At 45.4% G+C, this 25,681-nt stretch overlaps 1 protein-coding gene across 1 annotated transcript in view; it reads right to left on the bottom strand.

Moving 5' to 3' along the window:
- The window catches only part of LOC132592087 (uncharacterized), a 52,985-nt gene extending 29,973 nt beyond the window's left edge, over positions 1–23,012 (bottom strand). The window contains exons 1-6 of the mRNA XM_088669014.1: positions 22,925–23,012; positions 21,292–21,799; positions 21,014–21,095; positions 16,989–17,071; positions 14,822–14,948; positions 12,468–14,293 (exon numbers count right to left, since the gene is read on the bottom strand). Of these exons, the coding sequence (XP_088525140.1) occupies positions 12,468–14,293; positions 14,822–14,948; positions 16,989–17,071; positions 21,014–21,095; positions 21,292–21,708 (2,535 nt within the window). The 5' untranslated portion in view covers positions 21,709–21,799; positions 22,925–23,012. The remainder of the gene's footprint in view (positions 1–12,467; positions 14,294–14,821; positions 14,949–16,988; positions 17,072–21,013; positions 21,096–21,291; positions 21,800–22,924) is intronic.
- Between the last annotated feature and the right edge of the window lie 2,669 nt (positions 23,013–25,681).

Here is a 25,681-nt window from a genome sequence, read left to right as displayed (position 1 = left end):
AAGAATGGAGAGGTAAAATGATAGAGTATATAGAACTGGCCAAGTTGACTGGAAGGGTAAGAGAACAAAAAGACCAGAAAACTCAAAAAGAATGGAGTAAATTTTCGGAATATCTTAAAGCGTATTGTAAAACAGTAAGAACACTAACAGTAATGATGTAACAGCTGCAATAGTAGAAATAGAGATGATGATAAAGTATATATAAATAGAATATGGAAATAAAAAAGCGTGAAATTCAAAAATCAACAAAGAAAACCAAAGATTAAGTAAGGGAAGTCAAGTTCGGCAGAACAGATATTGGACAGTTTGTATTTTAAAGAGATATCCCTAAATTTGTTATCTGGGATATATGTGTATGTGTATGTTATGTTTATGTTTATTTATGAGAAAACAATAAAAATTACTGTTAAAAGAAAAAAAAACATTCTGGGAATTGATCTATAATGAATTGAAAAAGATGCTTAAATATACCTTTCCCAAAAAGCCGGAAGCATTTTTGCTGGGCTTGATAGGAGAGGAAATTGCAAAGGTAGATCAAAGACTATTTATGTACGCAACAACTGCGGCAATAACTTTATTAGCCCCAAAGTGGAAGTAACGATGGAGGAATGACAGACGAAGATGATGGACTATGCGGAACTGGCAAAACGGACCTGCAGAGTTCAAAACCAGGACAAACTAAAATTCCAAAGAGATTGGGAGTGAATTCATTGACTATGTAAATAAAAACTGTAGAAGGTTGAAGACACTAGCAGGATTGAAATAACTCCTATGACATGGACTTTACAATATAAGATGAAACTGTGAGACATAGATTTGAAAAGGAAAAGCTGGTTGGCAGGTCAGCAGAGCAGGAGGGAAAGAGATTGGTAGGCGTATATGGGAAATTACTGATTCTTGTTTAAAGTGAAAATTCAATAAAAATTATATTCAAAAGAAAAGAGAGAGAAATTCTCGCCTGCTGAATGCGTCTGAATGTTTGCATGCATTTCAAATAATAGTTGTGCAGAAATACATCTCCCCTCCTCTGGGCTCTTGGCCCCAACTATGTCCCCCAATTAAAGATGGGAAAAATGCACAGATGAGTTGGAAAACCAACAGAATGAGACCAAATGGAGAAAAAACTCCTCCCTCCTTACCCAGCTGCCTCTGTCTGGTGTCCAACAGAGGCCTCTCTGCCTCAGAAGAAATCTGGCCCATTTCTGCAAAGAGATCTTTTCTCTGAAAAAGAAACAAGCATTCAAAAAAGAGAATGGGGAGGAGGATTATAAAATGAATGTCGGGGCCAACAGCTTTAAGGGTGTAGGATCTCACTCCATGGATGTCTTCCCATAAAAAGGATGGGCCATCAATAGAGCAATATGAGATCTTCTCTGTCCTGTTTTGAGCCCCTTGGGAGTATCCAGAGGAAAGTCTCTCCCACCTGCTTTCTCTCCTCTGCCTGACTCAGGAGGAAACCTTCGGCCAGGGCCACCGCCTGGGAACTGGTCTCCGCTCCGCATTCCCTCACCCAGCTCTCCATCTCCGGGGGAAGGACAGCCAGGAACTGCTCCAAGATCACCAGGTCCAGCATCTCAGCTTTCGTGTGCCTTTCTGGCTTCAGCCACTGGTGGCAAAAGTGGTAGAGTCGGCTGCAAACCTCTCGGGGTCCTTTGGCCTCCTGGCAGCAAAACTGCCTCAACTGCTGGCTCTGCACCTCTGAGCGGAGGGTGTTCTCCTCACCCAGGATCTTCTGCACAGAGTTTTCCCAGAATCCCCCACTGCATCCAGTTTGGTTGGCATGGCCTCTTCCTGCTTCAGGGCCACCTGAGTTTCGCTCATCCATCTGTGCTTTCAGGAAGCCTCTAAGAGATCGGAAGGAACCCTTTGGTCTTCTGCCAAGTTCTGCCTGTGCTAATGAGAAGCTCTAGCAAATCCTACAAAGCAAATACATTGTTCTGTTACAATAGTTGTATAATATCAGGAGAAGGAAAAGGTTCCCTGAGCAAGCATGGATTAGTCTTGTTGGGAACCAGCATAGGACTGCACCACAGCCCATAATTTGAGCAATCTTTCTAAAAAGGAGGAGGAGGAGGAGGAGGAGGAGGGGGAGGAGGAGGAGATGTAAGCCTCTAGCTCTCCTAGAAGGAAGACTGCAATGCAAAAGGGGATTTCTGGAGATTAATCAGCCTGGTTTCTTCTGCCTTCCAGTCAATGCATGAAGTCAGAACTGACTAAACAGGGGAGTCATTTGTATCGTTCTGCCCGGACACTGAGGTCCAGCGCCGAGGGCCTTCTAGCGGTTCCCTCGTTGCGAGAAGCCAAGTTACAGGGAACCAGACAGAGGGCCTTCTTGATAGTGGCGCTCGCCCTGTGGAACATCCTCCCACCAAAGGTCAAAGAGAACAACAATTACCAGACCTTTAGAAGGCATCTCAAGGCAGCCCTGTTTAGGGAAGCTTTTAATGTTTGATGAATTGTCTGTATTTTAATATTTTGTTGGAAGCCGCCCAGAGTGGCTGGGGAAACCCAGCCAGATGGGCGGGGTATAAATAATATATTATTATTATTATTATTATTATTATTATTATTATTATTATTAAAAATGGATGCTTGGTTCTAGTGGGGGTCCTCACCCGGGGGTCTCAGGAGTTGCCCCCCCACCCCCCTGCTTCTGTCTCCTTTTTTGCACCTGGACTCTCTGCACGGGGCCAAAGACATCTCCCTTGAAAATTAGTGTGAAGGGCAGGAAATTTATCATTCTGTTAGATAGCTTAGCACTCACAATATATAAGGTTGTATATTGTCTCCCTGCTTATTTAATTTATATGCAGAATTCATCATGCAAAAGGCTGGACTGGATGAATCACACTCACACAGCCATTGATGCCAAGGTCCCTGGAGGCTCAGTGAGTAGCAGTGCCCATTTCCGGCTCAGCTGGTTTTCCATTGTTATAAGAATTTTGAGGTCATATATATATCCTATATAATAATGTCCAAGTTGTCCCTGCGTCCAGTTGTCCCGTGTGTCCCTGGGGTACTGCGCATGGGCCCCAGGGACACAGGGATTGGACAGCAGAGATGACGTACACACACACGCGCACGCTCTCCCCACCCCCCACCCCTCTGCTAACTGCTGCTCCCGGCCGGACAAGCGCCTCAGTGTGCTTGCGCTAAAGAGCGAGGAGGAGGAGGAGGCTGCTTTAGCCCCCTTCCCCCCCCTACGAACAGCAGACCAAGGGGCTCAGTACCTTGGATGCCGGTCTGGTGGGACATGACGGCAAGCAGCCGCCAGGAACTGCCGCCTCTCGGGCCGGGGGCAAAGGCAGGAAGCGGCGCCGGGGAAAGAGAGCCGCAACTCAGCGCCTCGCTTGCCTTCGCCCCGGCGGAGGCTCCTTCGGGCCAGGCAGCGGCGCCAGGACTCGGGCCGGAGACACCGGGGAAGCGGCAGAGACACCGGGAAAGCGGCAGAGTCACCGCTGCCATGTGCAGCTGAGGAGGCGGCAGGCTGAGGAGGGCGGCCCGGGCCGAGGCGGCGGGCGTCGAGCCGAGGGGGCTGCCGGGGAGGCCGCCTCGAGCTCCAGGCTCCTTCCTTCCTCCTCCTCCTCCTCCTCCAATGGCGACAATGGTGGGACCCTCTCCTCCCATCTCCCGGCAGCTCCGGCCGCCCCTCGCGGCTCCTCACGGGCGTCGCCATAGCCTCTGGCTGGCTGCTGGAAGAGGAGGAGTAGGCTCGCTGGCCCTGGGATCCACCCACCGCCGCCTCCTTTCCGCCCCTTGGCTGCCTGAGCCCCGACACCTCTCCTTTTCCTAGCGGCGCCCATGGTGTCCTGGCCGAGGAGGTGGCGCCGCGGCCCCGGCTTCTGCCGAGACACGCGCTCTAGCGCCCGTTTTTAAACGGGCTGAATTCCACTAGTATATTATAATTGTTCATAAAACATGTACATGAATGTACAGAAACATGTCTGAAGCAGCACAGGAAGACAGGCCTGACTGACACCATTTTGACTCTCTCTCTGACCAGGTGTTCCTCTGCAAGGAAGAAGGGGGGTGGGGGGAACCTTCTCATTGCCCCAGGAATTAAAGTGATAATCCCTGGCATCCTGATACCTGAGTGCCAGACAAAAGGGTGTGATTAACTTGGCTGGGAAACAGGGAAATGTAAATATCTCTCAATTTTGTTGATTAGGTTTGGGGGGCAGGGGGCAGGGTCCAGACTGCTCAGATTACTGCCACCAGACCTCCCCTTTCATGATGTACCTATGATGAATCTAGGGAGGGCGGTCTTGGGCTACACCCCTTCTGTGACATATGGGTGATGCTTCTGGGGGTGGGGTGGGCTGAAACCAATTTCAAATTTCTATTTAAGGGCAGGACACCTTTGTTTGGGGTTCCTTCCTTGTTCTCCTGCGTGAGGGGAAGGACCCTGTTGCAACAGCAAAAATAAAAGGCTTTACTTCTCAAAATTCTCTGGTTGGCCTCTGTTATATATTCCGACTGATGGAGAACCCAATAAGGGCAGATTTTTGCTTATATCACCAGCAAGAATCCCTTTGGGACAGAGAGGATGTGGTCCTGGGATGCCATGCTCTGGGTGCGAGGGGATTGCTGCAGTGGCCTCCGTGTGGAGCTGCCCTTGGAGACGAATGGGAAACTGGTTCGCAATGCAGCAGCCAGACTATGGGCTGGGCCTCCCTTTATTCCGGGCCTTTCTCTCCCACATTTTCTTCCTTCCTCCACGTGGGCTTTTTTTCCTCTTTTTTTTGGGGGGGGGGCTAGTCCGCCTCCTCGTCCAGCTTTGAAAAACCATTTGCACATGTTTCCTCTGTTGTGCAATGACGCTGAGCGACGTCACGCAGAGTTAAAGCCCCAGGGACTCCTTTGTTTGAAGGAGGGAGATTTCGTGGGAGTTTGGGATCCTCTGATCTCCAGGAAGGAGAGCCTTGCAGACCTCGCCTCCCCTCCTTGGCAGGACCCTCTCCTCCCTGACTTGGGTTTGCCCCCCCCCCGGCACCCTCACCTGCTGCAGCCCTGGGACACCCCCCCTGTCTCCCCACTGCACCCTCTGGGGGGGAGAGAGAGAGAGAGAGGAGACTCACCCGATCATCCCAGGAGGGAGGGGACAGCGATGCAGCCCTTGCAGGAGAGACACCAAAGCAGGAAAGGAGGGGGGGGAGGGAGGGAGGGGCGGAGGGCCTTGGCTCTGGAGGACCAGCCCCCCTTGCTTCCTGTCCTCTCTAGGAAGGCAGCTCTCTTCCCTTTAACCCTTGCAAAGCCCAGCTTGCCCAGCTGCCCCCGCTGCGTCTTTCTCTCTGGCTGGCGCGCATTGCAGACTTCCAGAGATGCTTTTCGGTGTAAGAAGCCTCCTGCTTTCCTTTCCTTCTGGAGTTTCCACCTAGGCTAACATTGTGCTCAGTAAAGTTTTATTCATTTACTGATGAAGACTCTGCCTTATTAATTTACGCTGCGAGTCAAGGACTGGGGAGGGAGGGGCCTTGGCTCTGGAGGACCTGCCCCCCCCTTGCTTCTTGTCCTCTGTAGGAAGACAGTTCAGTTCCCTTTAACCCTTGCAAAGCTGAGTCCACCCAGCTGAGCCCTCTCTCGCTTGGCAGAACAGCAGCTGTTTATTATTTTTGATGGATTTAGGGGGGGCAGCTGCAAATTGCAAAGCGGGAGACACAGGTTCTCCAGTATTTCCCCATTGTGGCCAATACACATGATTATTCATACGCTTCTAGCGACAGTGCGAGCTCCACCACGGCAAGTTCCGATACGGATGACACAGTCATTGAGAAAGGAGCACATGCTATGTATCCAGGCCATCAGAAGACGATGTGCTATAATCTTTAGAACCACTGTTCACTATTGGCAAGAGTTCTCCCAAAAGTCCCGATAGGGAGACACTCAGCAAAGAGGATCTACATCTGATGCGTAGATCTGGGAGAGTTACTAAGGGCGTTCCTCCCAATAGGTACTCTCGAGAGTTTGCCAACACAGCCATTGCAAATATAGCTGTAGCTTGCACTTCTGAACAGGTTTCAGACACTCAGGCTCAGTTCAAAGACGTGACAAAGCAACAACAGGTTGCAAGGTTCAACACTGTTTTCACCAACACAGGTAGAGAAAAAATGGTAACCCAGGCTCCAGCTGGTAAGAGAGTTCGAAGAGTGGAAGTAAGACAACAGGTCCATAATATGTGGATGGCAACTGTTTGTTTTTGTCTATTAATGATGCCTTATCTTTCGCAGCTCTTGTTGCCAAATATGGGGGAGTATGTTGGGATATTTGTACACCGAACTGCTCAAGCAGTGAGGAATGGTGTGGATTGTGTGTCTGACTTTCCTGTGGGAAAGGAAGCTGTGTTTATTTATCTTCCTTTCTCCGCATGTGATGTTATTGTGCTCACTTCACTTTCGCTTCTGTCTCTTGATGTGACTGGAAGCAAAGATGTCGAGCTCCGGATTTTACTTTGTACATAGCCCTAATTAAAGTAGTTCTAATTCTACTCTTTGGCTCCCTTTTATCTGTGTGTACTCTGCTCACACCGAGCAGGGTCGGATATAACCGTGCACACTGGTCTGCTCTTAACCAGGCAGCCAGGGAGACGTACATCGGAATGCTGGGGACAGACTCACCGAAAGCCCCTGCCCAAAATGCCAACACCCCCGTCTCCCTACTGCACCCTCTGGGGGGGGGGGGAGAGGAGACTCACCAGATCCCAGGAGGGAGGAGACAGCGATGCAGCCCTTGCAGGAGAGACACCAAAGCTGGAAAGGACTGGGGAGGGAGGGGCCTTGGCTCTGGAGGACCTGGCCCCCTCTTGCTTCCTCTCAAGGAAGGCAGCTCAGTTCCCTTTAACCCAGGCAAGTTCAGCCAGCTCAGCCCTCTCTCGCTTTGCAGAACCTCAATTTATTATTATTTTGATTGATCTAAAGGGAACAGCTGCTTCCCTGGTTACGTCAATGGCCAGATAGCCTTTTGGGGGTGGGGCTCTTGGTAGGGCTTTGAGCATCTCCGTCCCTTGGCCAGAAACTGGAGGAACAGTTTGCAGGGAAAAGGGCTTTGCAGGAAGCAAGGACCCTCATCCTAGAATTCAGGAATGGGAGAGATAGAAGGGTATCCTAGGGTCATCTAGTCCTGCCCCCTGCAATGCAGGAATCTCAGCTAAAGCATGCGTCCAATCTCTGCTTAGAAACCTCCAAAAAAGGAGAGTCCACCACCTCCCAAGGGAGACCTTTCCCCTTTCAAACTGCTGTTAGATGTCCCTCAAGGCAGCGGGTCCTGAGTTCTAGCCCTGCTGAAATAATCACACTGGCTACCAAGGAGGAACCAAGCGAAGTTCTAAATAAATAAATAAAGCCTATTCCCATAATAAATGAGTAATACTTTCTTATGCATGCTTTTAATGCTAAATATATAAAAAGTATATCATTTCCCCTTCCAGAAATGCTTAATTCAAGGGACTAACAATGGATGGTTGTTGTTGTCAATAATTGTTAAATTGATATACCTCCCTTCAAAATAGGGAAAGGACTACAACACGGCTGTATATTTTCTCCCTGCTTATTTGACTTATATGCAGAATTCATCATGCAAAAGGCTGGACTGGATGAATCCCAAGCCGGAATTAAGGTTGCTGAAAGAAATATCAACAACCTCAGATATGCAGATGACACAGCTTTGATGGCAGAAAGCGAGGAGGAATTAAAGAACCTTTTAATGAGGGTGGAAGAGGAGAGCACAAAATATGGTCTGAAACTCAACATCAAAAAAACTAAGATCATGACCACTGGTCCCATCACCTGCGGCCAAATACAAGGGGCAGTGAGAGATTTTACTTTCTTGGGGTCCATGATCACTGCAGCTGGTGACAGCAGACACGAAATTAAAAGACACCTGTTGCGAGAAAAGCAATGACAAACCTAGACAGCATCTTAAAAAGCAGAGATATCACCTTGCCAACAAAGGTCCGTATAGTTAAAGCTATGGTTTTCCCAGTAGTGATGTATGGAAGTGAGAGCTGGACCATAAAGAAGGCTGATCGCCAGAGAATTGATGCTTTTGAATTATGATGCTGGAGGAGACTCTTGAGAGGACATCCCATGGACTGCAAGAAGATCAAACCTCTCCATTCTGAAGGAAATCAGCCCTGAGTGCTCACTGGAAGGACAGATCCTGAAGCTGAGGCTCCAAGACTTTGGCCACCTCATGAGAAGAGAAGACTCCCTGGAAAAGACCCTGATGTTGGGAAAGATGGAGGGCACAAGGAGAAGGGGACGACAGAGGACGAGATGGTTGGACAGTGTTCTCGAAGCTACCAACATGAGTCTGACCAAACTGAGGGAGGCAGTGCAAGACAGGAGTGCCTGGCGTGCTCTGGTCCATGGGGTCCCGAAGAGCCGGACACGACTAAACAACAAGAACACCTCCCTTCATCAAGAGATCTCAGGGATGTTTAAAACATAGAACATATAAAAAGCAGGCAAATGATGATGCTTCTTTTCCTCTGCCTTGTCCAGGCCACTCTTTCCCTCCCTTAAAATCATTGTGTGTGGAAGTCAATAAATCCACACCCGCACCATCTTGGTCTCCTATGTGCCCACCCTCTTCACCTTCCTGACCCACCGGATTGGCCGCCACCTGCCTCCCTATATCCACATCCTGCTGGCCTGCCTCTACCTTCTCCTGCCACCCAGGGTGAACCTCCTCGTCTTTGGGGTGAAGACCCAGCAGGTCTGCCAGAGGGTGCTTGGCCATCCTGGGTGCCAATCCAGGCCCTGCCAGGCATGGTGCCTCTCCCACAATGCTGGCATTTGGACAGAAACAACGAGAGGCAGGAACGAATGTTTGCTTCCATTTTATTTATCTCAGGTCTGTTTCCACTTATTTTTATTAGTAAATAAGGTAAGCCTAAGGTTCTCTCCACATGAACCCTGTGGGACGATGGGCTGCTTCCAGATTCAGCCGAGTGGAGACTCAATGGCTGGAAGTGCCTTTGAGCAACTGCAGATGGTTCGACATTCCTGGACCGGGAGAGCCTGGCCACAGCAGCTCACGCCTTCGTTTCTTCAAGGCTGGATGACCACAGTGCCCTCCATGTGGGGCATCCCTTCGCTTGATCTGGAACCTGCAGCTGATGCAGAATGCTGCAGCACAATTGCTGTCAGGAGTGAGGCCTTCTTGGCATATGACCCTTTGCCCCGGAGGGCTTCACTGGTTGACCATCGGCTACCGGGACCAGTTCAAGGCGTTCCCATTAGCACAGAAAGCCCATCACCACTTGGGACGAGATTCCCCATGAGGTGATCTGGCGTGGAATGACCTTTTTATTTTCATGGTACAAAAGATAGTTTTAAAGGAAGCAATGGTTAACACCGTAAACAACAAATAACTTGTCCTTATGAAATTGCAGGCTTTAATCATGCCATGTGTAAAAGTTTCATTTGATTACAGTGAATGAAGAATGCAAATGCAATAACGTATATATAATCATATATATATATGATAAGAATAGTATTGGAGAAAACTGGGTATTGAAACGTGCTTAATCTAAATCATATATCCCAGTTTTCAGTGGCCCTTTAAAGTACGCTTCACGCAGAGTATACGCAGTCAGAAGTCGACCTGGCTAAGAAAACACCACCAAGAGCGTAGGGAATTATCTCCCTTATATGAAACCCCTTACTAGCTGTATGCTTGTAAAAGCATACAGAAGAAAATACAAACTGTTGGGTTTCTTTAACTGAAAAACAAAATGACTCTAAAGACACTTTAAACTAAAGATAAATGCTTTCTCTCTTAGCAATGTTATCTACCCACATTCAAAGCCTCCCACAAACCTCCCATTAAACTACCCAAGAATTAATAGCATTCTAGCATTATAACTAAGCAATCATACTAAGATTCAACTAAGGAATCTCTTAAACTGAGAACAACTGAGAGAGTGATCTACTAAGAGATGAATCAAATTGAAAGGATCTAACTAAGAGATACAGAAGGCTTTCTGGCAGAGCCTTATATACAAGAAGCAGAGCCCACGCCTGTGAGCAATTAACAGAAACACCGGCACCTGTTTATCTTAAACAGACAGTATTTACATTAGACCGGCTCTAAAGTAACTTGACTATTCAAAAAATCCAACATAACGTTTATAAAGGAGTGTTTATTAGAACATCAGTCTAAAAGAAGAAATGTGAAACAAAAAGAAAAAAGGAGATACAGTGGTACCTCGGGTTAAGAACTTGATTCGTTCCAGAGGTCTGTTCTTAACTTGAAACTGTTCTTGACCTGAAGCACCACTTTAGCTAATGGGGCCTCCCGCTGCTTCTGCGCCGCCGGCACATGATTTCTGTTTGCATAATGAGGTAAAGTTCTTAACTGGTGAGAGAAGTTGCACAAGATGCTGATTTGATCCAAGAAACATCAGAACAAGAGGAAATGTGGGACTCTGATCTCCCAGTGGGAGTGGGAGATCAGGTCGAAGATGAAGAATGGGTATGGGTCTGTGCTTCTCTGGTGAGGGAAGGGAGGCGGGGCCCAAATAGAAGACAAGACATATTGGGGGGGAAGGTGGAGGAAAAAATTGGGTGCGAGGTAGATGCTAAAGTTAAAGGGAAGCAATTACAGAATAGAAGATTGGGAGGGTGGTCTGGTTTGCTGGAGGCCAGGGCGGGGGTGGGATGAAAGGAATATATAATTATAATTAGGACGGATCAAGGTTTGAACTGGAAAGGGTTAAGGAATGAGACATGGTATAGCTGGAATTATAATTTAGGATGAGAGTTTATAATTTAACATATCAGATGGGATAGAAATAATAGTTTAGCATATTATTGGAATATTTTAAGGGAAAAATTAGAGGTTAAGTAGAAATAAATAATGAGTCAATGATTAAATAATGTGAATTATATTAATAGTGGATGAATGACAGAAGAAGTTGATAGAATATATGGAATTGTCTGGGGTAACCGGGAGGCTTCGAGATTGGACTGAAGAAACAGTGGAAGAAGACTGGAAAAAATTTAAAGTTTATTTAAAGAATAAGCTTATAAGAGAGTAGAACCAATGGAAGTGAAGGAGATACAAGGAGGTTGTAGATAATAACAAGTTAAAAAATAAGTATTGTTAGAAGTAGTTATAGGTATGTAGAAAGAAATGGAATAGTAGAGAAGGTAAATATCAAGGAAGATAAGATATAGAATTAAGTCAATTTTTAAGTAAAGTTAGTTGTTTAATATGATTTTGAAAATACTAAAAGAGATTTACATTGTAACACAGAAGGAGGAGGAACGAGGAAGTCATTAGATGAGATAAAAAGTGAGATTATGAAATAAGAATTTAAAAAAAATTTTTTTTTTGTATTCTGGTGTTTTTGTATTTCTGTATTTCTGTATTTTGAATGTTTATTTTTTGTTTATTTTTTTGTCGTTATTTTTGTTGTATTTGTTTTCTGTTATAAAAATCAATAAACATATTTTAAAAAATAAAAATAAAGTTCTTAACCCGAGGTATTACTTCCAGGTTAGTGGAGTCTGTAACCTGAAGTTTCTGAAACCCGAGGTGTCTATAACCCGAGGTACCACTGTATTCCAGAAGACCACAATACATTTTCCCATGAGTGCTGGGTGGATTCCTGCAAGACTCTTAACAATTTAATAATAATAGTAATAATAGCAACAACCATAACAACACTCTTATTTCTCTCACGCCCTCACTGGCAGGCTCAGGGCGGCTAACATTAAATTTATAACATAAAATCAAACAATAATCAAATTACATTCAAAAAACAGGTCATAATCAAATGAAAGTCTAATTAGATGGCTTTCTGCAGGGTTAGGGTTGGGAACAGTAAGTCATCATCAATAAATATTGTATGCAATAAACATTGGCCATGTGTTATAAAAGGAATATGGATTGTGTTCCTCCACCTTCTTGATTTTCCCTGGCAAAGAAAATTTAAGATACTTAAATCATGGTGCCCAGAATTGAACACAGTATTCTAGCTGGGGCCTGACCAAGGCAGAATAAAGTGGTACTATTCCTGCCCTAGTTCACATGATGTATGCACACCATTGGAATGGCAATGCTTATCAACTGGGGCGTGGCCCCATCCAATATTTTATGTGGGGGCAAAGACCCCTCAGCCTCAAAGAGTTGGCTCTTATTCCCTACAGCCACAGGTCTCAGGACAGGTACAACATAAAAACACAAAATACACATCTGTAATCCACCTCCCAACCACATTTTAAAACATTAGATGTCAGTCAGTCAAAGGCCTGGCTAAAGAGGTGCGTTCTCCCCCTGGCACTTAAAGCTGTACAATGAAGGGTTTTTCCACGCTTTCAATAGATTATTTGATGGTTACTGAGAGAGCCTTTTATTCTGAAGCTCTTTCCACATTCCAAGCACTAATCTGCTTTCTCCCTTGTATGAATTCCTTGATGGATAATGAGATTGGAGCTCTTACTGAAGCTCTTTCCACATTCGACGCACTGATAAGGTTTCTCCCCTGTATGGATTCTTTGATGGGAAGTGAGAGAGGATCTATCAGTGAAGCTCTTTCCACAATCCACACACTGATAGGGTTTCTCCCCTGTATGAATTCTTTGGTGGGAAGTGAGAGAGGAGCTTTGACTGAAGCTCTTTCCACATTCTACACATTGATAGGGTTTCTCTCCTGTATGAATTCTTTGATGGATAATGAGACTGTAGCTCTCCCTGAAGCTCTTTCCACATTCCTCACACTGATAGGGTTTCTCCCCTGTATGAATTCTTTGATGGGAAGTGAGTTTGGAACTCTCAGTGAAGCCCTTTCCACATTCCACACACTGATAGGGTTTCTCCCCTGTATGAATTCTTTGATGGGAAGTGAGTTTGGAACTCTCAGTGAAGCACTTTCCACATTCCACACACTGATAGGGTTTCTCCCCTGTATGAATTCTTTGATGGGAAGTGAGTTTGGAACTCTCAGTGAAGCCCTTTCCACATTCCACACACTGATAGGGTTTCTCCCCTGTATGAATTCTTTGATGGGAAGTGAGAGTGTCGCTCCGACTGAAGCTCTTTCCACATTCCATACACTGATAGGGTTTCTCCCCTGTATGAATTCTTTGATGGGAAGCGAGATGGTTCCTGTGACTGAAGCTCTTTCCACATTCCCCGCATTGATAGGGTTTCTCCCCTGTATGAATTCTTTGATGGGAAGTGAGAGTGTCGCTCCGACTGAAGCTCTTTCCACATTCCATGCACTGATAGGGTTTCTCCCCTGTATGAATTCTCTGATGGGAACACAGAGCAGAGCTGTCACTGAAGCTCTTTCCACATTCCACACACTGATAGGGTTTCTCCCCTCTATGAATTCTTTGATGGGAACTGAGACTGGAGCTTTGACTGAAGCTCTTTCCACATTCTACACATTGATAGGGTTTCTCTCCTGTATGAATTCTCCAATGGGAACACAGAGCCGATCTGCCACTGAAACTCTTTCCACATTCCTCACACTGATAGGGTTTCTCCCCTCTATGAATTCTTTGGTGGGAAGTGAGAGAGGAGCTTTGACTAAAGCTCTTTCCACATTCTACACATTGATAGGGTTTCTCTCCTGTATGAATTCTCTGATGGGAACACAGAGCCGATCTGCCACTGAAGCTCTTTCCACATTCCTCACACTGATAGGGTTTCTCCCCTCTATGAATGCTTTGATGGGAACTGAGACTGGAGCTTTGACTGAAGCTCTTTCCACATTCTACACATTGATAGGGCTTCTCTCCTGTATGAATTCTTTGATGGGAATAGAGATGTGAGCTATAGCTGAAGGTCTTTCCACAGTCCACACACTTATAGGGTTTCTCCCCTGTATGAATTCTTTGATGGGAGGTGAGATGGCTACTCTGACTAAAGCTCTTTCCACATTCTACACACTGATAGGGTTTCTCCCCTGTATGAATTCTCTGATGGGAACACAGAGCGGAGTTGTCACTGAACCTCTTTCCACATTCCACACACTGATAGGGTTTCTCCCCTGTATGAATTCTTTGATGGATAGTGAGATTGCGGCTCTGCCTGAAGCTCTTTCCACATTCCACACACTGATAGGGTTTCTCTCCTGTATGAATTCTTTGATGGGAACTGAGACTGGAGCTTTGACTGAAGCTCTTTCCACATTTGATGCACTGATATGGTTTCTTCCCAATGGGATTTCTTTGATGGGAAGAAAGATGGGAACTTTCCCTCCTTTCAATATATTTATAGAGCTTTTCCATTGTGGGGATTTTATCATGGTCACGCATTTTCTTGATTTCCGGTTCATCACTATCTGCAATGAAGAGCAATGTATTAGAGCCTCAGGGAGAAATTAATGAAGAATACTTGTTAGGAGTAGTAATAGAGGAATAACACAAGTGGGCTAGATGGATAGTTTTACTGAAGTGTTGGGTGCATTAAATAACGGGGATCAACTGACATCCTTAGGGGAACCTGTGATTAGATCAGCCTGGCTCTTCTCTCGGATGGATTTTGTTTGGTTCCATCATGGCATCCCCTCCATTTCCAATATCAGTCTTCTCTTTGGCCAACCAAAGGCTGACAGGAGCAAAAAAAAAAGTTTACAGTTAAAATGGTCTGGGCAGTTGAGACCAGCCTGATTCTTGTTTAAGAGGCTGCAACTGGAGGAAGAACATTAACCCTCCAAAGTAGTAATTTACTGTTCAAGATTTATTGTGGGAATATTGAAATCCCAGGTTTTAAGGGGGCACTGTTGAACTCTTTGAAAATATATGAGGTTAGTCACAGAGAGCTGTTTTGAATCTAAAAACAGATATTAAGATCCCAGAGGGAGCCTTACCAAGAGAGGCCACGATCCCACAATTCTCCTCCATGACGTCCTTATGCAGAGCTCTCTGGTCAGGATACAGCAACGCCCACTCCTCGTCCGTGAAACGAACAGCGACGTCTTCAAAGCACATTGGATCCTAAAAGAAAAAGGGAAATGTCCTCCTCTAAGACAACACTGTTGTTCACCACCACTCCTTAATCTATGGGTACAAAAGAATTTCAGAAACAGACTGGAAAGAGAAGTTGCTGAATTGCAACTTATTACCAAACTGGTCTGAATAGACATTGGATTATTATCTCATTATACATGATAAAGCTATTTTTAGCCATCTCACCCCTTGCTTTTTCTGTAAGACCAATTGCAGTTATTAACAGTCGCCCACAGGTTTACCACACCTTTCAGCCAATCACCCATTCCCACCACCCTAGAATCATAGAATAATAGAGTTGGATTAATCTGTTCCAGATGGTCCGCGGAGTACTTAAACTGAAGCGTTCATAAACTGAAGCGAACTTTCCCATTGAAAGTAATGGAAAGTGAATTAATCCGTTCCAGATGGGTCCGTGGCGTTCGTAAACCGAAAATTCTTAAACCGAGGTGTTCGTAAACCGAGGTTCCACTGTATATATGCCTCTTTCCACGTATTCGGGATCGTCCCTTCTTTCAAAATATTATTCATCACCTCCCAAAGAACAGGTGTCAATTCTCCATTAAGAGTTTTATAATATTTTGCTGTAAAACCTTTCGGTCCTGGAGCTTTGCCTTGCTTCGTACGTTTTATTGCCATTTGAATCTCCTGCATTGTTATTTTTGTATTAATAGAATCATGACTTTTAATTTCTGTATAATCTTTTAACTTTAATATTCATAGAATCATAGAGTTGGAAGAGACCACAAGGGCCATCCAGTCCAACCCACTGCCGAGCAGGAAACACCATCAAAGCATTCTTGACATATGCCTGTCAAGCCTCTGCTTAAAGACCTCCAAAGAAGGAGACTCCTTGGTAGCAAATTCCACTGCCGAAGAGCTCTTATTGTCAGGAAGTTCTTCCTAATGTTTAGGTGGAATCTTCTTTCTTGTCGTTTGAATCCATTGCTCCGTGTCCGCTTCTCTGGAGCAGCAGAAAGCAACCTTTCACCCCATGGGCGTAGGCAGAGGGGGCAGGAGGGGGCAGTTGCCTGCCCCGCTGCCCGCCCGGTGCCGTCTCCCTTCTCCCTTGCTGGCTGTTGGGCGGGCGGAGGGAAAGCCCCAGAGCCGCACAAAGCGGTTGCCTGGCTTTCCCTCCGCCCGCCCCACAGCCAGCCAGGGAGAAGGGAGACGTCCCTTCTAGCCGGCTGGCTGTGGGGCGGGCAGAGGGAAAGCCAGGCAACCGCTTTGCGCAGCTCTGGGGCTTTCCCCCCACCCGCCCCGGCGATCGCAGAGGGGGAGGAGGGAGTCGGAGCAGCCCGATTTCGGGCTGATCCTGACGCCCCCTCGCCCTTGCTGGTCGAGGAGTGGGAGGAGGGGGTCGGAGCAGCCCGAAATCGGGCTGCTCTGATCCTCTCCTCCCCCTCCGCGATCGCCGGGGCGGGTGAAGGGACTTTTAGTGATCACAGAGTTTCTTTCTAGGTGCTCACAGACCGTTTGCTTAATGATCTGCTCTAGAATCTTTCCTGGTATTGATGTCAGGCTGACTGGGCAGTAATTGTTTGGGTCCTCTCTTTTCCCCTTTTTGAAAATAGGGACAACATTTGCCCTCCTCCAGTCTGCTGGAACTTCGCCTGTTCTCCAGGAATTTTCAAAGATTATTGCCAGTGGTTCTGAAATCACCTCTGCCAGTTCTTTTAATACTCTTGGATGTAGTTCATCTGGCCCTGGAGACTTGAATACATCTAAACTAGCCAAGTATTTTTGTACTACCCCCTTACTTATTCTGGGCTGTGTTTCCCCTGCTGAATCATCTGCTCCATATTCTTCTGAGTAATAACCCTCCCCAACCTCTCACTATATATAAGGGTCTCGTGACTTCCGTTGCAGTGTATCTGAAGAATTGTGCATGCACACGAAAGCTCACACCAATGACAAAATTAGTTGGTCTCTAAGGTGCTACTGGAAGGAATTTTTTTATTTTCTTCCTTGAGCTATAACATTGTTCCGCTCCTTGTACTCTGTCCCCACAAGGCAGCTTCCCCTGACCTGATCTAGTTCCACAGCCGCTGCTTCTCTTCTGTCCCCATTCAAAGATGGATGAAGAGGTCTATCCAGTATCACTGTGTCACCTGCAAGAGAAAATAGGTAAGGGGGAGGCCCAGAGTGCCTGCTTCTCTCTCAGGTGAATCAGTGCATCTCAAACTGAAGAGAAAGTATTGCCTGCTGAGTGCATTTGAAAGTTTGGGCGCATTTCAGATATTAGTTGTGCAGAAATATATCTCCCCTCCTCTGGGCTCTTGGCCCCAACTATCTCCCCCCAACAAAAGATGAAAAGAACCCAAAGATTAGTTTCAAAACCAGGGTGGATTAGAAAAGCAATAATTAAAAAATATATTTAAAGGTTTTTTTAAAAAAAATTAAATTGGATTTTTAAATATTCAAATCTGATTTTTTAAAAAATAAATAGCTTTTGGAGGAACAATCTTTCGAAAGATAGTTTTCTATCTATCTATCTATCTATCTATCTATCTATCTATCTATCTATCTATCTATCTATCTATCTTCTATAATGGAAATGAGGATTTGTTTTTAATTATGTAGCATGAGCCTTTATATGCAAAGTTTACATTTTTTTGTAAATGAATTCCATTAATCCATTCACAATGTCATGCAGTTCCAGAGGTTTCTGTAAGACTATTTCTTTCTTTCTTTTTAAATTTTTAATAACTTTATTAGATTTACACAAATAAAATATACAAAGAAAATATTCAAAAGAATAAATACAAATGATCAAACAAAATAAAATAAATGAACAAAATTATGTACCAAACAAGTCAGCTGCATTAGCTATAAAATCTCACTATATGACACGAATTCATTGTGTGTTTCTTTATTTGACAATATTCCCTACTTCCCAACCTTCACTAAGCTGTATTATCTATTTTTCCTGTCTACACACTTTGATTACTTTTTCCACTTTTTCTCTTTTATAATGTTAATCTTAATCATCTTTTGTTCTATCTTGCTTTCCTGTTTTCTTCTTCTTACATCTTATATCCTTTTTCCATTCTCACATCCTTTTCCTCTCTCTCTGTCTTTTATTTATTTGAGCGTTTAACATTCCGGGAGAAGATTTGGTTTCTCCACCTGGTACTTAATGTAATCCATGAATGATTTCCAATTCTCACCACTCTTCTTTCTTAATTCCCTTGACCTCTTCATATTTTGTTGCCAAATTACAATACATAAATAATTTAATTTGCCACTCCTCCTTGGTTGCTACCTTTTGAGACTTCCATTCTTTTGCTATTAATAGCCTTGCCGCTGCTGTGGCATAACTTACTAGGCATCTGTCCATTGGTTTAATATCTTCTCCCAGCATGCCTAACAAGAACATCTCCAGCTTTTTCTTAAAGGAGTATTTTACCATTTTTTAAAGTTCCCTAAATACTTCTTCCCAGAACACCATGATGTGTTTACATTTCCACCACATGTGGATATAAGAGCCTGTCTCACCTTGGCATCTCCAACATTGGTTACTAACACCTGGATACATCTTTGCCGATTTGTCTGGGGTTGTTGTTGTTTGTTGTTTAGTCGTTTAGTCGTGTCCGACTCTTCGTGACCCCATGGACCATAGCACGCCAGGCACTCCTGTCTTGCACTGCCTCCCGTAGTTTGGTCAAACTCATGTTCGTAGCTTCAAGAACACTGTCCAACCATCTTGTCCTCTGTCGTCCCCTTCTCCTAGTGCCCTCAATCTTTCCCAACATCAGAGTCTTTTCCAAGGATTCTTCTCTTCTCATGAGGTGGCCAAAGTGGCCAAAGTCTGGGGTTAAATGCCACCTATTTTGCATTTTTAACAAATTTTCCTTTATGTCATAATTAGGTGTACATTTTGAATCCATCTCCCACAGGTTTTCCCAATTGTTCATCATTATTGTTTTTCCCAGATCATGACCCCATCTAATCATTGAACTTCTTGTTAGCTCCACTTCTGTTTCCCATGCCAATAAAATTTGATATATTTTTTTATATGTTTGTCCTTAGATCCCAATAACTGTGAGGGGAGAGACTCCATCAGGCAAGGCCTCCTTCCACCTGCCTTGCCTCGCCCCCCTCCGGCCCTGGGACTCTGTGGGAAGCTGTGCCTGGAGGAAGAACTGGGAGAGGAGAGACTCCATCAGGCAAGGCCTCCTTCCACCTGCCTTGCCTCACCCTCCAGTCTCTATTTTTCAATTTGTATTGTATTGTTTTATGCACTGTGGCTTGCTGTTGTTTTATTGATTATTGTTTTGAAATTATTTATTGTAAATGTTAAGAGTGGGTTTCTGTTTAATTTTCATATGCTGATATTATTCTATACTATTGTAATGATTGTTGAACATTACATTATTTGATTGCTTATTTTAAAGCTATGTTTTATTATCATATTTTTGTATTGCATTAGATTGTTATAAGGTTGTTTTGTATTGCATTAGATTCTGTTTCTTCAGCTTGTAAACCGCTTTGAGTATTGTATGATAGAAAGGCGGTATACAAATTAAAAGTGATAATGCGGGTGATGATCTAATTTTGAGGTTTCTTTCGCAAATCCATTTTTTTTTATCCTGTTGGAACCTCTGATTTACTTGAAAATATTGTAACCAACTACTAAAATGACTTTTAATCTCTGTATAATCTTTTAACTTTAATATTCATAGAATCATAGAATCGTAGAGTTGGAAGAGACCACAGGGCCATCCAGTCCAACCCCCTGCCGAGCATTCTTGACATATGCCTGTCAAGCCTCTGCTTAAAGACCTCCAAAGAAGGAGACTCCACCACACTCCTTGGCAGCAAATTCCACTGCCAAAGAGCTCTTACTGTCAGGAAGTTCTTCCTAATGTTTAGGTGGAATCTTCTTTCTTGTAGTTTGAATCCGTTGCTCCGTGTCCGCTTCTCTGGAGCAGCAGAAAACAACCTCTCTCCCTCCTCTATATGACATCCTTTTATATATTTGAACATGGCTATCATATCACCCCTTGACCTTCTCTTCTCCAGGCTAAACATACCCAGCTCCCTAAGCCGTTCCTCATAAGGCATCGTTTCCAGGCCTTTGACCATTTTCGTTGCCCTCCTCTGGACACGTTCCAGCTTGTCAGTATCCTTCTTGAACTGTTTGTGGTCTACCACATGTGGTCTACCACAGATCCTTTTCACATGTACTGCTCTCAAGCCAGGTGTCTCCCATCCTGTATTTGTGCCTTTCATTACTTCTTTTTATTCTAATAAAATTTTGTAGGTTGGCCAATCACCTTCCGTATTTCATCTTTTAACTGCCACGATTTCTAATGGCGATATCCACCAGGGGGTTCTGGGTTCGAAGAATTTTCTGTATTTCTGCCACACTTTGTATAAAGATTTTCTTATAATACTAAACATGAAGATTTTTTTTTTACTTACTTTTTCTCTCAATGCCACCCAAAGGCTCAATGCCACCCAAAGGTACCAATGCCACCCAAAGGCTATTCCCTCTCCTTCTAGATCTTACAAGTCATTGTTTTTTAATTCCATCCAGTCTTATATCCAAGTTAGGGCTGCCGCGTCATGATATAGTTCCATATCTGGTAGTCCAACCCCCCCCCCCCCAGTTTCTGTGATCTATCATAATCTTATATTTTATTCTGGGTTTTTCCCCATTCCAAATAAACTCAGAGATGGTTCTTTCTGCAGTTCTCAAAAGTGTGAATTTGTGTCTGCAGAGATAAATATGCATTTTCTACACAGGAAAAATGTTACAAAATAAATAGACAGAGTTGAGGAAAAAACTTTAACCCCATTCTTCCTTTGCAAATTTATCTACACAGAATCAACCCTTTACCTCTTAAATGCTAAATTCTTAAATTCCAAGAGGTTCAACGAATAGATTGTTTCAGATCTGCACAAGTAGCTAAGTGTAAAGCAGTAAAAATGAAAGGGCAACCTTGTGAGCAGAATACTCCACAAGTGCTTTCCAGTCAACTAATAAGACTTGAAAAGAATCCACAGATTAGTTGGAAAACCAAGAGTAAAAACTCCTCCCTCCTTACCCAGCGGCCTCTCTCTGGTGCCCGACGGAGGCCTCTCTGCCACACAGGAATCCAGGTCCATTTCCCCAAAATGATCCTTTTCCTGAAAGCGCAACAAGGATTCAAAACAGAAAATGAATATTAGAAACAGGATGACAAAGACAAAAAATTTAAGGGTGTTAGATCTCATTCCATGGATGCCTTCCCAGAAAAAGAATGGGCCATCAGTGGAGCATTATGGGATGTTCTCTGTCCTGTTTGGACCCCCTTGGGAGTATTCAAAGGAAAGTCTCTCTCACCTGCTTTCTCTGTTTCTGCTTTCTCTCCTCTGCCTGACTCAGGAGGAAACCTTCGGCCAGGGCCACCGCCTGGGAACTGGTCTCTGCTCCGCATTCCCTCACCCAGCTCTCCATCTCCGGGGGAAGGACAGCCAGGAACTGCTCGAAGATCACCAGGTCCAGCATCTCAGCTTTTGTGTGCCTTTCTGGCTTCAGCCACTGACGGTCAAGGTGGTAGAGTCGGCTGCAAACCTCTCGGGGTCCTTTGGCCTCCTGGCAGCAGAACTGCCTCAACTGCTGGCTCTGCACCTCTGAGCGGAGGGTGTCCTCCTCACCCAGGATCTTCTGCACAGAGTTTCCCCAGAATCCCCCACTGCTCCCAGTTTGGATGGCATGGCCTCTTCCTGCTTCAGGGCCAGCTGAGTCTCGGTCATCCATCTGTGCTCTCAGGAAGCCTCTAAGATATCGGAAGGAACCCTTTGGTCTTCTGCCAAGTTCTGTCCGTCTTAACGAGAAGCTCTAGCAAATCCTACAAAGCAAATACATTGTTCTGTTACAGAATTAGTCTGTCAGTAGAAGAAAAATGGTTCCCTAAGCAAGCAAGGATGTTTCTTGCTAGGAACTAGGAACCAGAGCTAGACACTACAGCACACCCCATGACCTATCTTTCTGAAAAGAAAGAGGAGGAGGAAGAGGGGAAGAAGTAAGTCTCTAGCCCTCTAGCAATGCAAAATGTGGAGGCAACTGAAGGGATTTCTGGAAGATTAATCAGCCTGGTTTCTCCTGCCTTCCAGTCAATGCATGAAATCAGAACTGACTAACAAGGGAGTCATTTGTATATTGTGAAAAATGGATGATTGGCTCTAGTGGGGGTCTTCACTTGGGAGTCCTCATGAGTTACTCCCCCCTCCCCTGCTTCTGACTCATTTTCTTGCACTTGGTCTCTCTGCTGCTGTCCAGACAGACTCCTAGGGTGGGTTCCCTTTTTCTTTGCCCTAAGGGCCAGGTATGTATCTGGCCAACCCTCTGAGGGCCAAGTGGATGGGCACAAAGACATCTCCCTTGAAATTTAGGCAGGTAATTTAGTATTATTATTCTATTAGGTAGCTTAACACACACACACAGCCATTGATGTCAAGGTCCCTGGAGGTTCGGTGAGCAGCAGCGCCGATTTCTGGCCGGTTTTCCAGCAACAATCCCTTTGGGACAGAGAGGATGTGGTCCTGGGATGCCATGCTCTGGGTGCGAGCGGATTGCTGCAGTGGCCTCCGTGTGGAGCTGCCCTGGGAGACGAATGGGAAACTGGTCCGCAATGCAGCAGCCAGACTATGGGCTGGGATCCCTCTCTTTATTCCTGGCCTTTCTCTCCCACCTTTCCTCCCTCCCTCCTCCTAGTGGGTATTTTAATGGGGGGGGGGGGCTAACACAGAGTTAAAGTCCTAGGGACTCCTTTGTTTGAAGAAGGGAGATTTGGTGGGAGTTTTGGATCCTCTGATCTCCAGGAAGGAGAGCCTTGCAGACCTCGCCCCCCCCCCCCGGCAGGATCTTCTCCTCCCTGACTTGGCTTTGCCCCCCAGGCACCCTCCCCTGCTGCAGCCCTGGGACCCCCGTCTCCCCACTGCACCCTTTGGGGGGGGGGAGAGAGGAGACTCACCCGATCATCCCAGGAGGGAGGGGACAGCGATGCAGCCCTTGCAGGAGAGACACCAAAAGCAGGAAAGGAGGACTGGGGAGGGAGGGAGGGGCCTTGGCTCTGGAGGACCTGACCCCCCTTGCTTCCTGTCCTTTCTAGGAAGGCAGCTCGCTTCCCTTTAACCCTTGCAAAGCCCAGCTCGTCCAGCTCTGCCTTCCGCGTTTTTCTCTCTGGCTGGCCTGGCGCATTGCTTTTTGGGGGGACGCCTCCTGCTTTCCTTTCCTTTCCTTTCCTTCTGGAGTTTCCACCTAGGCTAACATTGGGCCAAGACCAGATCCATTGTATCCTTGCTCCGGCCGACACTTTCGCTCTCCTCCTTTGTCTCACTTGTCCTCCAAATTGAGCTGAGCTCATGCGACAAAGGTATTTGAGAACAGAATCAGTAGAGGAATCGAGAAAGTGTTGGGAAATGCTGAAAAGCTGCAGGAATCGTTCAGCATGCTGAATCACTGTCACTCATATTGAGAACGACCCATTCTCTGTGTTGTGACGTGGGGTTTGTGATTTCAGGCTTCAGCTCTCTTGACATAACATGCTGGAGACAGTTCTCTAGTAACAGCTCTTTATTAAAGTGAACAAGACTGACTGTGAGGGCAGGAAGGCTACATTTATAGGGACAGGGAACTAGCTAGAAAAGGATACCTTTTGGAGGGAACAATATCAGGCAATCACAGTGCTGCCTTTTGGAGGAAACCAAGAAGACAGAGGATCCAAATACAGCAGCTTAAATGAACCAATAGTAGCTGTACCCTCTGGAACCAAAAGGCAGTTACTTTATCCTAATGCAAATACAGACAATAATAATACAGATATAAAATCCTTTGACTCAATACACAACACTCTGTATTCTTGCAGGGAGACTCAGTCACTTCATTTGTGTGTGTGTCAGTGTGTGTGTGTTTGTGTAGCCAGGAAAGAACTGTAATGAGCTCCATGTATGCTCTCTAGCCTAGTTTAGTCTTCTGTTCACTGTGCTCTTATTTGCAAACAAGTTTATTTTAGCTCAGTAAAGTTTTATTCATTTACTGATGAAGACTCTGCCTTATTAATTTATGCTGCGCCTGTGCGTGAAGGACTGGGGAGGGAGGGGCCTTGGCTCTGGAGGACCTGCCCCCCCTGCTTCTTGTCCTCTGTAGGAAGACAGTTCAGTTCCCTTTAACCCTTGCAAAGCTGAGTCCACCCAGCTGAGCCCTCTCTCGCTTGGCAGAACCTCAGCTATTTATTATTTTTTATGGATGGGGGGGGCAGCAGCCCCCCTGGCTACGTCAATGCTGAGATATACTTTTGGGGTTGGGGGTCTTGGTTGGACTCTGAACATCTCCCTCCCTTGGCCAGAAAGTGAAGGAACAACTTGCAGGGGAAAGGGCTTTGCAGGAAGCAAGGAACCTCAGCCTAGAATTCAGAATGGGAGGTGTTATGTTCTGAGCTGAATCCAAGAACAAAGGGATCCAGAATGCAGCAGTCTGATTGGTCCGCAGGAGCCACCCAATCCAGCTCCAGGTGGAAGTGAATCAGCAACCTGATTGGCCTGCAGGAGCAGCCAATCAAGCTGCTGGCAGAAGTGAATCCGCAACCTGATTGGCCTACAGGTGCAGCCCTGAAGTAGCCAATCACGCAAGGCCCATTGTGTAAATAATGTATATAAGCAGATGTTTTGCGAAAGCCATTCCTTCTCTTCTTCTCCTTTTGCTACTACAAGCTGAATAAAGAGCATGAAATTCACTCTCGACTCCGAGTATATTTCAGGAGAGATAGGAGGGGACCCTAGGGTCATCTAGTCCTGCTCCTGCAATGCAGGAATCTCAGCTAAAACATTAATGGCAGGTGGCCGTCCGATCTCTGCTTAGAAACCTCCAAGGAAGGAGAGCCCACCACCTCCCAAGGGAGACCTTTCCCCTGCCAAACTGTTTTTAGATGTCCCTCAAGGCAGCCAGTCCTGAGTTCTAGCCCTGCTGAAAAAATCACACTGGCTACCAAGGAGGAACCAAGCGAAGTTCAAAATAAATAAATTATATTCTCATCATTAATGAGTAATACTTTCTTATGCATGCTTTTTATGCTAATATACCTTCACGGTGCTTTAGCAGAGATGTTAAGAGTTCCAGTTTCTTTAGTGCAGTATATTTATTGTGAGCTATATACAAATATCTACAGGCAGTTCATACACAAGCAGTTCATACACTCTCTAAACCTCTCACTGACCACACCCTTCTACAACACCACCATACCACAGTCATTTCAGGAAAGTAAAAAAAATTCCTTCAGTAGCACCTTAAAGACCAACTAAGTTTTTATTTTGGTATGAGCTTTCGTGTGCATGCACACTTCTTCAGATACAGTGAAATGGAAGTTTCCAGGCACTTATGTAGAGAAGGGGTGGGGAGGGGTGGGGATGGGGAGGGGGGATCACTCAGAAGGGTGGTGGAAATGGGTGATTGACTGACTGATAGCTGTTGATGACCGCAAACGACTGCAAATGGTTTTGCATGAAAAAGCAAGGGTGGAGATGGCTGAAGATCGCTTATCATGTATAATGAGATAAGAACCCGATATCTCTGTTCAAACCAGGTCCCTCCATGGTTTTGAGCTTGGTGATAAGCTGAATTGCAACTTATCACCAAGCTCAAAACCATGGAGGGACCTGGTTTGAACAGAGATATCGGGTTCTTATCTCATTATACATGATAAGCGATCTTCAGCCATCTCCACCCTTGCTTT

The sequence above is a fragment of the Zootoca vivipara genome, chromosome 4 (genome assembly GCF_965207765.1).
Source record: "Zootoca vivipara chromosome 4, rZooViv2.hap1.1, whole genome shotgun sequence".
Classification (NCBI taxonomy): Eukaryota; Metazoa; Chordata; class Lepidosauria; order Squamata; family Lacertidae; genus Zootoca; species Zootoca vivipara.
This window is presented reverse-complemented; position numbering and strand designations above follow the sequence as displayed.